Source organism: Grampus griseus (genome assembly GCF_964374135.1).
Source record: "Grampus griseus genome assembly, chromosome: 3".
Classification (NCBI taxonomy): Eukaryota; Metazoa; Chordata; class Mammalia; order Artiodactyla; family Delphinidae; genus Grampus; species Grampus griseus.
In genome coordinates this window covers 45,151,217-45,165,153 of record NC_139019.1, presented here as the reverse complement: position 1 = coordinate 45,165,153, position 13,937 = coordinate 45,151,217, and the positions used below count along the sequence as shown (strand labels likewise).

General features: G+C 37.1%; 1 protein-coding gene across 1 annotated transcript in view; it reads right to left on the bottom strand.

Moving 5' to 3' along the window:
* The window catches only part of RAB3C (RAB3C, member RAS oncogene family), a gene marked incomplete at both ends in the record, with an annotated part of 299,155 nt that extends 285,449 nt beyond the window's left edge, over window positions 1–13,706 (bottom strand). The window contains one exon of the mRNA XM_082652069.1: window positions 13,683–13,706. Coding sequence (XP_082508195.1) covers window positions 13,683–13,706 — 24 coding nt within the window. The remainder of the gene's footprint in view (window positions 1–13,682) is intronic.
* Window positions 13,707–13,937: the final 231 nt, after the last annotated feature.

The following is a 13,937-nucleotide window of genomic DNA, read 5'->3' as shown; positions in this document are numbered from 1 at the left end:
AGAAAAGAAGCAAATAGTTTGAAATAAAATATAATGCAAATACTATACTCAGAAATTTGTGGGAGTCAACTACTAAAGTAGTAAAGATTTATCTTTGTAAATACTATGTTTAAACTCAGTGATCTAAATTTCTAAATCAATAATTTAAGCCTGATAAACAAAAAGGTTATACTAAAGTATTATACAAGGAACACAGTTGTTTTCTAAAAGCCCAAGTCAATACAATACAAAATAAACAACAAAAAAGTTAACAAAGGCAAAAGTTGGTTATTTGAAGACATTAATAATATGGATAAATATCTAGTAAGACTGGTGAGAGGGAGGGAGGGAGGGAGGGAGGAAGAGAGAGAGAGAGAGGATTCATATTATCAATAATAGGAATGAATAAGGGGATATCATTATAGATCCTAAAGAAATTAAAAGGTAATAAAAATATTTTGAACAATTTTATGTCAATAAATTTGAAAAATTTGGTGAAAAACATAATTTACCAAAACTGACCCAAGATGAAATAGGAAATTTTATATATGCATAATTAATTTTCTACTGCTGCCATAATGGATGTTTAAAACAACACCCAGTTATTACTTACTGAGTCAGAAATCTAGACACAGTGTAACTCAGCTAGTACCTCTGCTCATATTGCTAAGGCATTACAAGACCAAAATCAATGTGCCAGCTGGGCTGGGTTCCTACTTGAAGGTTCTGGGGAAGATTCCACTTCCAAGCTTTTTCAGGTTGTTGGCAGAATTCAGTTGCTTGTGGTTATAGGACTGAGGTCCCTATTTCCTTGACATATAGCCTTCTTCATCTTTAAACCAACAATTCTCATGCTTCAAATCTTTGACTTCCCCTTCTGCCACATCTCTCTGACTAAAGCAATATAATGACTGATGTCATTATACTGGACTCACCTGAAAATCCAGGTTAATCTCCTTATTTTAAAGTCCATAACATTAATTACATCTGCAAAGGCCCTTGTGTTGTGTAACATAATTTACTCATACGTTCCAGGGATTAGGCAGACATCTCTGCAAGGAGTTAGGGAGAAGGCTATTCTGCCTACCACAATATACTAAAGGGAGACAGATAGATAGATAGATAGATAGAGTAGATAGCTGGAAGATAGAGATATTTGTATATCAAAAAAGTTGTATTTGTTTAAAAAAAAAAGTCCACAAAGAAAACTCCAGGCTCTAATAGCTCCATTGATAAACTCTACCATACACTTGCAAGACCAAAATATATCTATCTTACACACCAAAATCATTCAAAAAGTAGAGGGAAAAAGAACACTTCTCACTTGTTTTATACGGTTTCCATAACTCCTACATTATAACCTCATAAAAGCATTAAAAGAAAATCATATATCAACATCCATCATGAACTTAAGTGCAAAAATCTTCAACAAAATATAGTCAAATTGAATTGAGACAGTACATCATGACTAACTGGGGTTTATCTAAGTAATGTCACATAAAATAAAAATCAATCAGTATAATCCAATAGAATAAAGGAGATAAACCATGTGATCACCGCAACAGATGCAGAAAATGTATTGACAAAATTCAGCAACCATTTATTTTAAAAACAAATATTCTTAGCAAACTAGGAATCAAAAGAAATACCTTCTGTATGATAAGGATATCTATAATAAAAATAACAACAACAAAAAACCAATTATAGCTAACTTCATACTTAATGGTGAAAGATGGCTTTCTGCTAAGATTGGGAATAAGAAAACAATGTCTGCTCATCACTTCTACTCAACATTTTACTACTCCCTCTTTTGAGAACACCAGAATCACAACTAGCTGCTGAACAATCATCGACAGGAAGACACTGGAACTAACTAAAAAAGATACCCACATCCAAAGACAAAGGAGAAGCTGCAATGAGATGGTAGGAGGGGCACAATCACAGTAAAATCAAATCCCATAACTGCTGGGTGGGTGACTCACAAACTGGAGAACACTTATACCCCAGAAGTCCACCCACTGGACTGAAGGTTCTGAGCCACACATCAGGCTTCCCAATCTGGGGATCTGGCAACGGAATTCCTAGAGAATCAGACTTTGAAGGCTAATGGGATTTGACTGCAGGACATCGGCAGGACTGGGGGGAACAGAGACTCCACTCTTGGAGGGCACACACAAAGTAGTGTGTGCACTGGGACCCAGGGAAAGGAGTAGTGACCCCATAGGAGACTGAACCAGACCTATCTGCTAGTGTTGGAGGGTCTCCTGCAGAGGCGGGGGGCAGCAGTGGCTCATCAAGGGACAAGGACACTGGCAGCAGAAGTTCTGAGAAGTACCCCTTGGCATGAGCCCTCCCAGAGTCTGCCATTAGCCCCACCAAAGAGCCCACGTAGGCTCCAGTGTTGGGTCGCCTCAGGCCAAACAAGCAACAGGGAGGGAAGCCAGGCCCACCCATCAGCAGACAAGCAGATTAAAGTTTTATTGAGCTCTGTCCACCACAGCAACAGCCAGCTCTACCCATCAACAGTCCCTCCCATTAGGAAACTTCCACAAGCCTCTTAGATAGCCTCACCCATCAGAGGGCAGACAGAAGAAGCAAGAAGAACTACAATCCTGCAGTCTGTGGGACAGAAATCACATTCACAGAAAGATAGACAAGATGAAAAGGCAGAGGGCTATGTACCAGTTGAAGGAACAAGATAAAACACCAGAAAAACAACTAAATGAAGTGGAGATAGGCAACCTTCCAGAAAAAGAATTCAGAATAATGATAGTGAAGATCATCCAGAACCTCGGAAAAAGAATAGAGGCGAACATCGAGAAGATGCAAGAAATGTTTAACAAAGATCTAGAAGAATTAAAGAACAAACAAACAGAGATGAACAATACAATAACTGAAATGAAAAATACACTAGAAGGAATCAATAGCAGAATAATTGAGGCAGAAGAACGGATAAGTGACCTGGAAGACAGAATGGTGGAATTCACTGCTGCAGAACAGAATGAAGAAAAAAGAATGAAAAGAAATGAAGACAGCCTAAGAGACATCTGGGACAACATTAAATGCAATAACATTCGCATTATAGGGGTCCCAGAAGGAGAGGAGAGAGAGACAGGACCCGAGAAAATCTTTGAAGAGATTATAGTCAAAAACTTCCCTAACATGGGAAAGGAAATAGCCACCCAAGTCCAGGAAGCGCACTGAGTCCCATACAGGATAAACCCAAGGAGAAACACACAGAGACACATAGTAATCAAATTGGCAAAAATTAAAGACAAAGAAAACTTATTGAAAGTAGCAAGGGAAAAATGACAAATAACATACAAGGGAACTCCCATAAGGTTAACAGCTGGTTTCTCAGCAGAAACTCTACAAGCCAGAAGGCAGTGGCATAATATACTTAAAGTGAGGAAAGGGAAGAACCTACAACCAAGATTACGACACCCAGCAAGGATCTCATTCAGATTCGATGGAGACATCAAATGCTTTACAGACAAGCAAGTGCTAAGACAATTCAGCACCACCAAGCCAGCTCTACAGCAAATGCTTCTCTAAGTGGGAAACACAAGAGAAGAAAAGGACCTACAAAAACAAACCCAAAACAATTAAGAAAATGGTCATAGTAACATACATATCGATAACTACCTTAAACGTGAATGGATTAAATGCTCCAACCAAAAGACACAGGCTTGCTGAATGGATACAAAAACAAGACCCATATATATGCTGTCTTTAAGAGATCCACTTCAGACCTAGGGATACATACAGACTGAAAGTGAGGGGATGGAAAAAGATATTCCATGCAAATGGAAATCAAAAGAAAGCTGGAGTAGCAATACTCATGTCAGATAAAATAGACTTTAAAATGAAGAATGTTACAAGAGACAAGGAAGGACACTACATAATGATCAAGGGAGCAATCCAAGAAGAAAATATAACAATTATAAATATATATGCACCCAACATAGGAGCACCACAATACATAAGGCAACTGCTACCAGCTATAAAAGAGGAAATCGACAGTAACACAATAATAGTGGGGACTTTAACAACCCACTTACACCAATGGACAGATCATCCAAACAGAAAATTAATAAGAAAACACAAGCTTTAAATGACACAGTAGACCAGATAGATTTAATTGATATTTATATGACATTCCATCCAAAAACAGCAGATTACACTCTCTCCTCAATTGTGCTCAAAACATTCTCTAGGATAGATTACATCTTGGGTCACAAATCAAGCCTCAGTAAATTTAGAAAAATTGAAATCATATCAAGCATCTTTTCTGACCACAATGCTATGAGATTATAAATCAATTACAGGGGAAAAAAATGTAAAAAACACAAACACATGGAGGCTAAACAATATGTTACTAAATAACCAAGAGAACACTGAAGAAATCAAAGAGAAAATCAAAAAATACCTAGAGACAAATGACAATGAGAACACGATGATTCAAAACCTATGGGATGCAGCAAAAGCAGTTCTAAGAGGGAAGTTTATAGCTATACAAGCCTACCTCAAGAAAAAAGAGAAATCTCAAATAAACAATTTAATCTTACACCTAAAGGAACTAGAAAAGAAGAACAAACAAAACCGTAAGTTAGCAGAAGGAAAGAAATCATAAAGATCAGAGCAGAAATAAATGAAATACAAACAAAGAAAAAAATAGAAAAGATCAATAAAACTAAAAGCTGGCTCTTTGAGAAGATAAACAAAATTGATAAACCATTAGCCAGACTCATCAAGGAAAAGAGGGAGAGGACTCAAATCAATAAAACTAGAAATGAAAAAGGAGAAGTTACAACAGACACCACAGAAATACAAAGCATCAAAAGAGACTACTACAAGCAACTCTATGCCAAAAAAATGGACAACCTGGAAGAAACAGACAAATTCTTAGAAAGGTATAACCTTCCAAGACTGAACCAGGAAGAAATAGAAAATATGAACAGACCAACCACAAGTAATGAAATTGAAACTGTGATTAAAAACCTTCCCAGAAAGAAAAGTCCAGGACCAGAGGGCTTCACATGTGAATTCTATCAAACATTTACAGAAGAGCTAACACCCATCATTCTCAAATTCTTCCAAAAAATTGCAGAGGAAGGAACACTCCCAAACTCATTCTATGAGGCCACCATCACCCTGATACCAAAACCAGACAAAGATACTACAAAAAAAGAAAATTACAAACCAATATCACTGATGAATATAGATGCAAAAATCCTCAACAAAATACTAGCAAACAGAATCCAACAACACATTAAAAGGGTCATGCACCATGATCAAGTGGGATTTATCCCAGAGATGCAAGGATTCTTCAATATACTCAAGTCAATCAATGTGATAAACCATATTAACAAATTGAAGAATAAAAACCATATGATCATCTCAATAGATGCAGAAAAAGCTTTTGACAAAATTCAACACCATTTATGATAAAACCTCTCCAGAAAGTGGGCATAGAGGGAACCTACTTCAACATGACAAAGGCCATATCTGACAAACCCACAGCAAACATCATTCTCAATGGTGAAAATGTGAAAACATTTCCTCTAAGATCAGGAACAAGACAAGGATGTCCACTCTCACCCCTATTATTCAACATATTTTTGTAAAACCTAACCACAGCAATCAGAGAAGGAAAAGAAATAAAAGGAATACAAATTGGAAAAGAAGAAGTAATACTGTCACTGTTTGCAGATGACATGATACTATACATAGAGAATCCTAAAGATGCTACCAGAAAACTACTAGAGCTAATCAATGAATTTGGTAAAGTTGCAGGATACAAAATTAATACACAGAAATCTCTTGCATTCCTATACACTAATGATGAAAAATCTGAAAGAGAAATTAAGGAAACACTCCCATTTGCCATTGCAACAAAAAGAATAAAATACCTAGGAATAAACCTACCTAGGGAGATATAAGACCTGTATGCAGAAAACTATAAGACACTGATGAAAGAAATTAAAGATGATACCAACAGATGGAGAGATATACCATGTTCTTGGATTGGAAGAATCAATATTGTGAAAATGACTACACTACACAAAGCAATCTACAGATTCAATGCAATCCCTATCAAATTACCAATGGCATTTTTTACAGAACTAGAAGAAAAAATCTTAAAATTTGTATGGAGACACAAAAGACCCCGAATAGCCAAAGCAGTCTTGAGGGAAAAAAATGGAGCTGGAGGAATCAGACTCTCTGACTTCAGACTATACTACATAGCTACAGTAATCAAGACAATATGGTACTGGCACAAAAACAGAAATAGAGATCAATGGAACAGGATAGAAAGCCCAGAGATAAACCCACGCACCTATGGTCAACTAATCTATGACAAAGGAAGCAAGGATATACAATGGAGATGAGACAGTCTCTTAAATAAGTGGTGCTGGGGGGCTTCCCTGGTGGCGCAGTGGTTGAGAGTCCGCCTGCCAATGCAGGGGAAGTGGGTTCATGCCCTGGTCCGGGAACATCCCACATGCCACGGAGCGGCTGGTCCCATGAGCCATGGCCGCTGAGCCTGAGCGTCCGGAGCCTGTGCTCCGCAACAGGAGAGGCCACAACAGTGAGAGGCCCACATATCGCAAAAAAAAAAAAAAAAAAAAAAAAAGTGGTGCTGGGAAAACTGGACAGCTACATGTAAAAGAATGAAATTAGAACACTCCCTAACACCATACACAAAAATAAACTCAAAATGGATTAGGGACCTAAGTGTAAGACTGGGCACTATAAAAGTCTTAGAGGAAAACATAGGAAGAACACTCTTTGACATAAATCACAGCAAGATCTTTTTTGATCCACCTCCTAGAGTAATGGAAATAAAAACAAAAATAAACAAATGGGACCTAATGAAACTTAAAAGCTTTTGCACAGCAAAGGAAACCATAAACAAGATGAAAAGACAACACTCAGAATGTGAGAAAATATTTGCTAATGAAGCAACTGACAAAGAATTAATCTCCAAAATATATAAACAGCTCTTGCAGCTCAATATTAAAAAAACAAACAATCCAATCCAAAAATGGGCAGAAGACCTAAATAGACATTTCTCCAAAGAAGACATACAGATGACCAAGGAGCACATGAAAATCTGCTCAACATCACTAGTTATTAGAGAAATGCAAATCAAAACTGCAATGTGGTATCACCTCACACCAGTTAGAATGGGCATCGTCAGAAAATCTACAAACAACAAATGCTGGAGAGGGTGTGGAGAAAAGGGAACCCTCTTGCACTGTTGGTGGGAATGTAAATTGATACAGCCACTATGGAGAAAGTATGGAGGTTCCTTAAAGAACTAAAAATAGAGTTACCATATGACCCAGCAATCCCACTACTGGGCATATACCCAGAGAAAACCATAATTCAAAAAGACACACGCGGGCCTCCCTGGTGGCGCAGTGGTTGAGAGTCTGCCTGCCGATGCAGGGGACACGGGTTCGTGCCCTGGTCTGGGAAGATCCAACATGCCGCGGAGCAGCTTGGCCCATGAGCCATGGCCGCTGAGCCTGCGCATCCGGAGCCTGTGCTCTGCAACAGGAGACGCCACAACAGTGAGAGGCCCACATACCACAAAAAAAATAAAAGACACATGCACCCCAATGTTCATTGCAGCACACTTTACAATAGCCAGGTTACGGAAACAACCTAAATGCCCATCAACAGATGAATGGATAAAGAAGATGTGGTACATATATACAATGGAACATTACTCAGCCATACAATGGAATGAAATTCGGTCATTTGTTGAGACGTGGTTGGATCTAGAGACTGTCATACAGAGTGAAGTAAGTCAGAAAGAGAAAAACAAATATCATATATTAATGCATATATGTGGAACCTAGAAAAATGGTACAGATGAACTGGTTTTCAGGGCAGAAACTGAGACACAGATGTAGAGAACAAACGTATGGACATCAAGGGGGGAAAGCGGTGGGGGGTGGGGGTTGTGGTGTGATGAATTGGGCGATTGAAAAAAATAAAAATTAAAAACTAATTAAAAAAAATAAAACATTTTACTAGCTGTCCTATCCTGTGGAATAAGTTATAGGAAAAAAACAAAAAAAAGGAGGTCACTGGAAAGAAAGAACTGTCTCTATTTGCAAATGATACAATTATTTATGGGGAAATTCTTAAGGAATCTAAAAAAATACTACTAGAAATAACAAATGTATTAAGGTCTTGGGACATAGTTAAGACAAATAGATCAAAGAAAGTACAGAGTCCAAATATAGACCCCACCTATAATTAATAACCTAAATTTCATCAAAATAAAAATACTCATCAAAAGACACTATTAAGATATGAGTATTCAAGGCACAGACTGGCAGAAAATATTTTAATACATTCAAAGAACTTGTTTCAAAACTAAATAAACAAACAGATATCAAAAAAGAAAAAAAAACCTATATAAAGATCTTCTGCAACTAAACAATAAAAAGACAACCCAGATAATGGATAAAAGGCTAAAGACACTACACAAAGGAAGATATACAAATGGCCAGTTAAAAGATACAAATATAATGAACATCACCCTCATTAGAAAAATGCAAATACAGATCACAATGAGATACCATAAACACCCATTAAAGTGGCCAGAATTTAAACGGCCACTGACACCAGACACTGTTAAGGACGTGAAGCCACTAGAATGTTCATACATTGCCGGTGAGAATGTGAAATGGCACTACCATTTTGGCTAGAGATTTGACAGTTTCTTAGAAAATTAAACAAAGACTTACCCTTACCTCAACGACTCCACTTCTAGGTATTTACCCATAAGAAATGAAAACACATTATCATAAAAAGACCAATGTGATAATGTTTGTAGCCTTCATTATAGTAGCACCAAATGAAATTACCTCAAAGTCCATCAACAGACAAATAGATTTTAAAAGTGTTGTAGATTGATACACCAGTATAATATGCATCAATAAAACAAAATGAATTATTGATACATGCAAAAACATGAATAAATCCCTTACACATTATACTGAGCAAAATAAGCCAGACTTAAGAGTACACACTGTATATTCTGCAATATGTTCATTTTGTATGCTTTCCAGAACTATATAGAATTCTAGAACAGGACTAATTTATGGTGAAAAAAGTCAAGAATTTATTGCATTGGTAGATTAACTGGAAAAAGAATATGAATGAAGGAATTTTGGGGGCTGATTGGAAATATTCTACATCTTTATAGTGGTATGTATTACACAGGTGTACCCATTTATCAAAATTCATCAAATTTGGGACTTCCCTGGAGGTCCAGTGGTTAAGACTTCACCTTCCAGTGCAGGGGGTGTGGGTTTGATCCCTGGTCAGGGAGCTAAGATCCCACATGCCTTGCAGCCAAAAAACCAAAACATAAAACAGAAGCAACATTGTAACAAATTCAATAAAGACTTTAAAAAAATAAATAATTTTTTAAAATTCATCAAGTTGTTCACTTAATATTTGTACATTTCAACATATAGAAATATATCAAAAACTGTAAATAAACAAATGAAAAATGCTAAAAATTTATGTAAATCCAAATAAATCTAAAAGATTTCATCTTCACAGGTCATAGTATGCATGGTAAAAAACTATGAGCTGTTAAGAGGGTTCCTTTAGAACCTCTGGACCCAATTAACGAATGAAAAATGGGGAAAATTGTTGGATGACCTTTAACCAATACAACATTTTTTTCAGGTGGCACAACTGTTTATACTTAGTAAGCTGAGTATCCTTGGTGTAAGAATAGTCCCAGGAAAATTCAATCCTTAGCATAAAAATGTATTTCCATCTTGGCATATGATGGTCAGGAAAGGAACCTGCAGTTCCAATATAAGCTTAGAATGGCAGGGGAAAATTGTGGTTATGCCATGTAATAAAACCATGACTTCTTGGACTAAAAAAATGAAAATGGAAAATCATTCTTACACCACAGAAATTTATTTTTACTGTAATTCTCCTCTCTATCCTCCACTTTCCTTTACGGAAGGAAGGTGGATACTTGAGGAATTTGCTCAAATGGAGTAAGAAAAAAGTTCTCGTTTCTCCAATGTCAACTAGAGTTTTTCTCTATCTCTGTAAGGGATGAGGACTAAACTTCCATTTCTTATAAAGATAAAGGGATCATCACAGAGGCTGGATGTGGTTAGAAATTCCACAATAATAAAATGCAAGATTGCCATGTACCTTCCATAGCCAAATGAAACAATGATATTTAGACTGATTCTTTGTAAGTTGTTTTTGTTATATAGCATGGCTGTATTTAATACCTATTATGGTTTTCACCTCAACCTCATTTTCAGCCTACACTTATATTCTTTCTTCAATCATCCTCATTTTTAGCCAAATAACCTTTTTTGGCACTCTGCTCCATGCTTTGAGTAGTTGTTTTCCTCTCAAGTTTCCTAAATAGTTAGAGGGCTCTGCACTTATGTGATGACCCAGAAAGCTTGTGGATGACAAAATTGAAGATAAGCATTTAAACAGAGACAATGAATTCCACTGGTCCTGCAAGAGAGTAAGTAAAGCTGCAAGAAATTCAAACCCAGGAAACAGAAAGCTAACCATTTTTAAAACATTGGCCTTTCTCAAATATTTGGTTTAGTTCATGCAAGATAAATTTATAAACAGAAGAGACAGTTTTCTTTCTTCTGAACCAAATGAATGAATCAAATTATATCAATAGTGCCCTCATTCATTACACCACCATTTTGTGTCTTCTTGAGGAACCCAAAATAATAGAGGAAAGAACAAGGGCTTTCTAGAGTCTGGCAGAATTTTGAATTTACCGTGTTGGGAAAGTTTTTTAATCTTAAAAAGTTCTAGTTATCTGCCCATAATTAGGATAATGGTGACCTCTAGGACTGTTTTATATTTTACACACACACACACACACACACACACACACACACAGAGATCTGAATGCAAGGCACAGTGCTTAGCACAAAGCACTAGATAAACTGGAATTTGTTCAACCTGGCTCCTGAATCAAATGACAATTTGTTCATGAGAGTCTTGCCCTCAAGTCACGAGCGCTGCTATTCCCCATTTCATTTGGCCCTCAGGATTTATGGATGCACTGAATGAAGAAACAAAAAATGACCATTTCCTGCATTAAAATTCTAACCCATCATTTGGAACACTTACCAAATGCTATTCCTGGTTATTTAGTTGCAAAGGAAATACAGACAGCAAAGACTATTACGGTTTATTATTTTAATAATCCCTATAAAACAATTATTATCCCTTATTTTGCATCAACTCAGAGAGAAATATTCTTCAGAAAATTTGCATATATCAAAGATAACTACCTTGAACAGAGCACCAAGCTATGTACATAGGCACAATAAATACTTTTTAAAAGACATTAATTTTTAAAGGATTCTTTGATTTAAGAAAATAAAATAAGTAAATTAGGAAATCAAGAATTAAAGAGCACATTTTGTTTCACTGAATAAATGAACTAAATATTTTTATATGGGGAAAAGAATCTCTTAGGATAATGAAACTATAGAATGAGGTTTTGCTTGTGACTCATTTTCCAGAAACCTAAGGGAAAACTTAGGGGCATGTATTTTAAATGATGATGTGGTTCAGTCTTTAAATGTAAAAGAAAAAAAGTCAACTATTCATCTCATTGCATTTTCATATGCCAAAATCACCTGGAATGTGATTATGTGCTTATGATTCAGAAGTACAGGTGCTGAGACATTACTTGCCACTTAAAAAACATATATATATGAAGCATGTTTATAGTTTTTATTCTTTCTATCATTATATATGTTTGAAAACCTGACAGTAATTGAGAGAGGGCCACCATAACAATTTACTTGGTAAATTGAATCAATGAATGTGCTGAAATGAAATATACTACAGAAAATAGTCTTTGATTTTTTTTAATGTACATGTTATTCTTGATAGCATTTGGGCATTGAAAGTTTTAATTTCAAAAATCAAGTCCAGTGAATAAAATACATCCTAAATATGACAACTCCATCCAGAAGCAAATTAATTTTGTTACCTATTTTTATATTAATTATTCATTAAAGTTCTGACTAAAATATGGAATTACAGTGCCTACTACAAAGTTGATATGAAATAATTTAAAATAGTTCTCAAGGCACTAATTTCATACAGTTCTGTAACATTTTAATGACCCTTTTGAACATTCTAAGCAATTATTATAAGAAAATAAAAAAGATGCAGTGTGATTTATTTGTTAGAAATTTATTTTAACATAAACACCTCAGTGCATATATGGGTTTGATGTTAAATACTAACAATCTACTTTTAAAATCTACTGTCAATGTTTACTTGTAATCAGATATGCTTAATTTAGCCAGTTGGTTCCTGGCAGTACCTCTAGTAGCGGGAAATTATCATAAGCCAATATATCTTGATTGCAACAGCCTGCACCTTTATTGTCTGTCCAGATTCTTTTCACATCAGGTCTATAATGAAAAACTAAGTCACAAACAGAGGTATTAGAAGATTCACAATAGGGCCAATGTTCTCTGGACCAAATCAAATTTTCAATAACTCATAAGGTAATTCGAGAGCTTCTATTATATAATCCTTCAACAAACAATTAAATTCTACAGATCTTTTTTCATTGAACAGTCCAGTCAGCATATATGTTAATATACATAACCCATACCATAAATAAAAAGTAAATTGAAGCATACGTTTAAAGCCCTTGATTTTTGTGGAAAATGTTTAAGCACGAATTAAAGTCAAACATTTATATTGGTGGATTTGGTAGCAGGGTTGGGTTCTCAAGAGAGACAACACGTTCCAAACGTATGTTCCATTCCCCTCTCAATCCCATTCATAAAATGCCTTTCTGTTACGCAATGGGATCACTCTGCTTGGTAATGAACACAGGCTGGTGTTTAGCGTTAACTGATTGTATATACAAAGGAGACAGCATCACTCATCTTTACTTAAAAACAAAACTTAAGCAAGGTGCTTAGGCAGAGGCACCTTTGCACCGGAGTCAAAGGAAGCAAACATAAGAATGTGACAGAAATAGGGAATCGGAACGGACAACAAATGGGCACATTACTCAGGAAAGCTCAGAGGATAGTCTTTGAAACGCAGCAGTAAACCAGTTGTGTGGACAGCGATAAAGGCTTGCTTACTTCTGGGAAAAGTCAAGCCCCAATGGGTTTGCTTTTTCCGTTGATACTACTAGGACCCTAACTGAAGAAAGAGGACTATGGGGACCCTAACACTGGCTTCTCCTTTCTTAGCGCGCTCTTAACCAAGCAGTATTCGCTCTATCCCGACTCCAGTAGAGTTCGCAACCCCGAACCTCGCCATAAGTCCGTGTGTCTGCACCGCGATCACAACCAGGCAAGCCAGGAGGGACAATCAATGCCAATACGAGATTGCATGCTCCTCTGACTTTTGTTTGCTCAAGTTTACGTTTTAGACACTATAATCCTCCTTGTGGAGCCTAGAAAGATAATGTATACTCTTACCCGCGTTAAAACATCCCTAGTTACAGCCCCGCGGAGCGTAGAGGAACCCAGTTCTGTTCCATGGACCAAGTCAGAACCGCATCCCCGCGGGTGGCTGCCTAAGACCTTCCCTTAGATCGGGCGCAGTTTATGCTGGGAGCGAGGGAGAAAGCATCTTTCTCAATTCCTCCCGAGGCCACACTTTCTATATAGACCCACCTGCATGGGAGCTTCGTGTCTCATTGTTCGCAAAGTGTCCTCTCTCCCTGGCTAAGACAGTGCTGGCCCGGGAGCCCGATCAAGCGTGCACAGCCCGCGCGCTTCACGCTCCACACTGCACTCTTGGGGTTCGCTAACCGGCTCCAACATCAGCACCGGAGCTGTCCCTTCCTGGCGCCGCACACGCGTACTGGCTGGGAGCCCCGCGTGCTCCTGGGAGTTGTAGTCTAACCCTGCTGAGCTTTCCGGGAAACC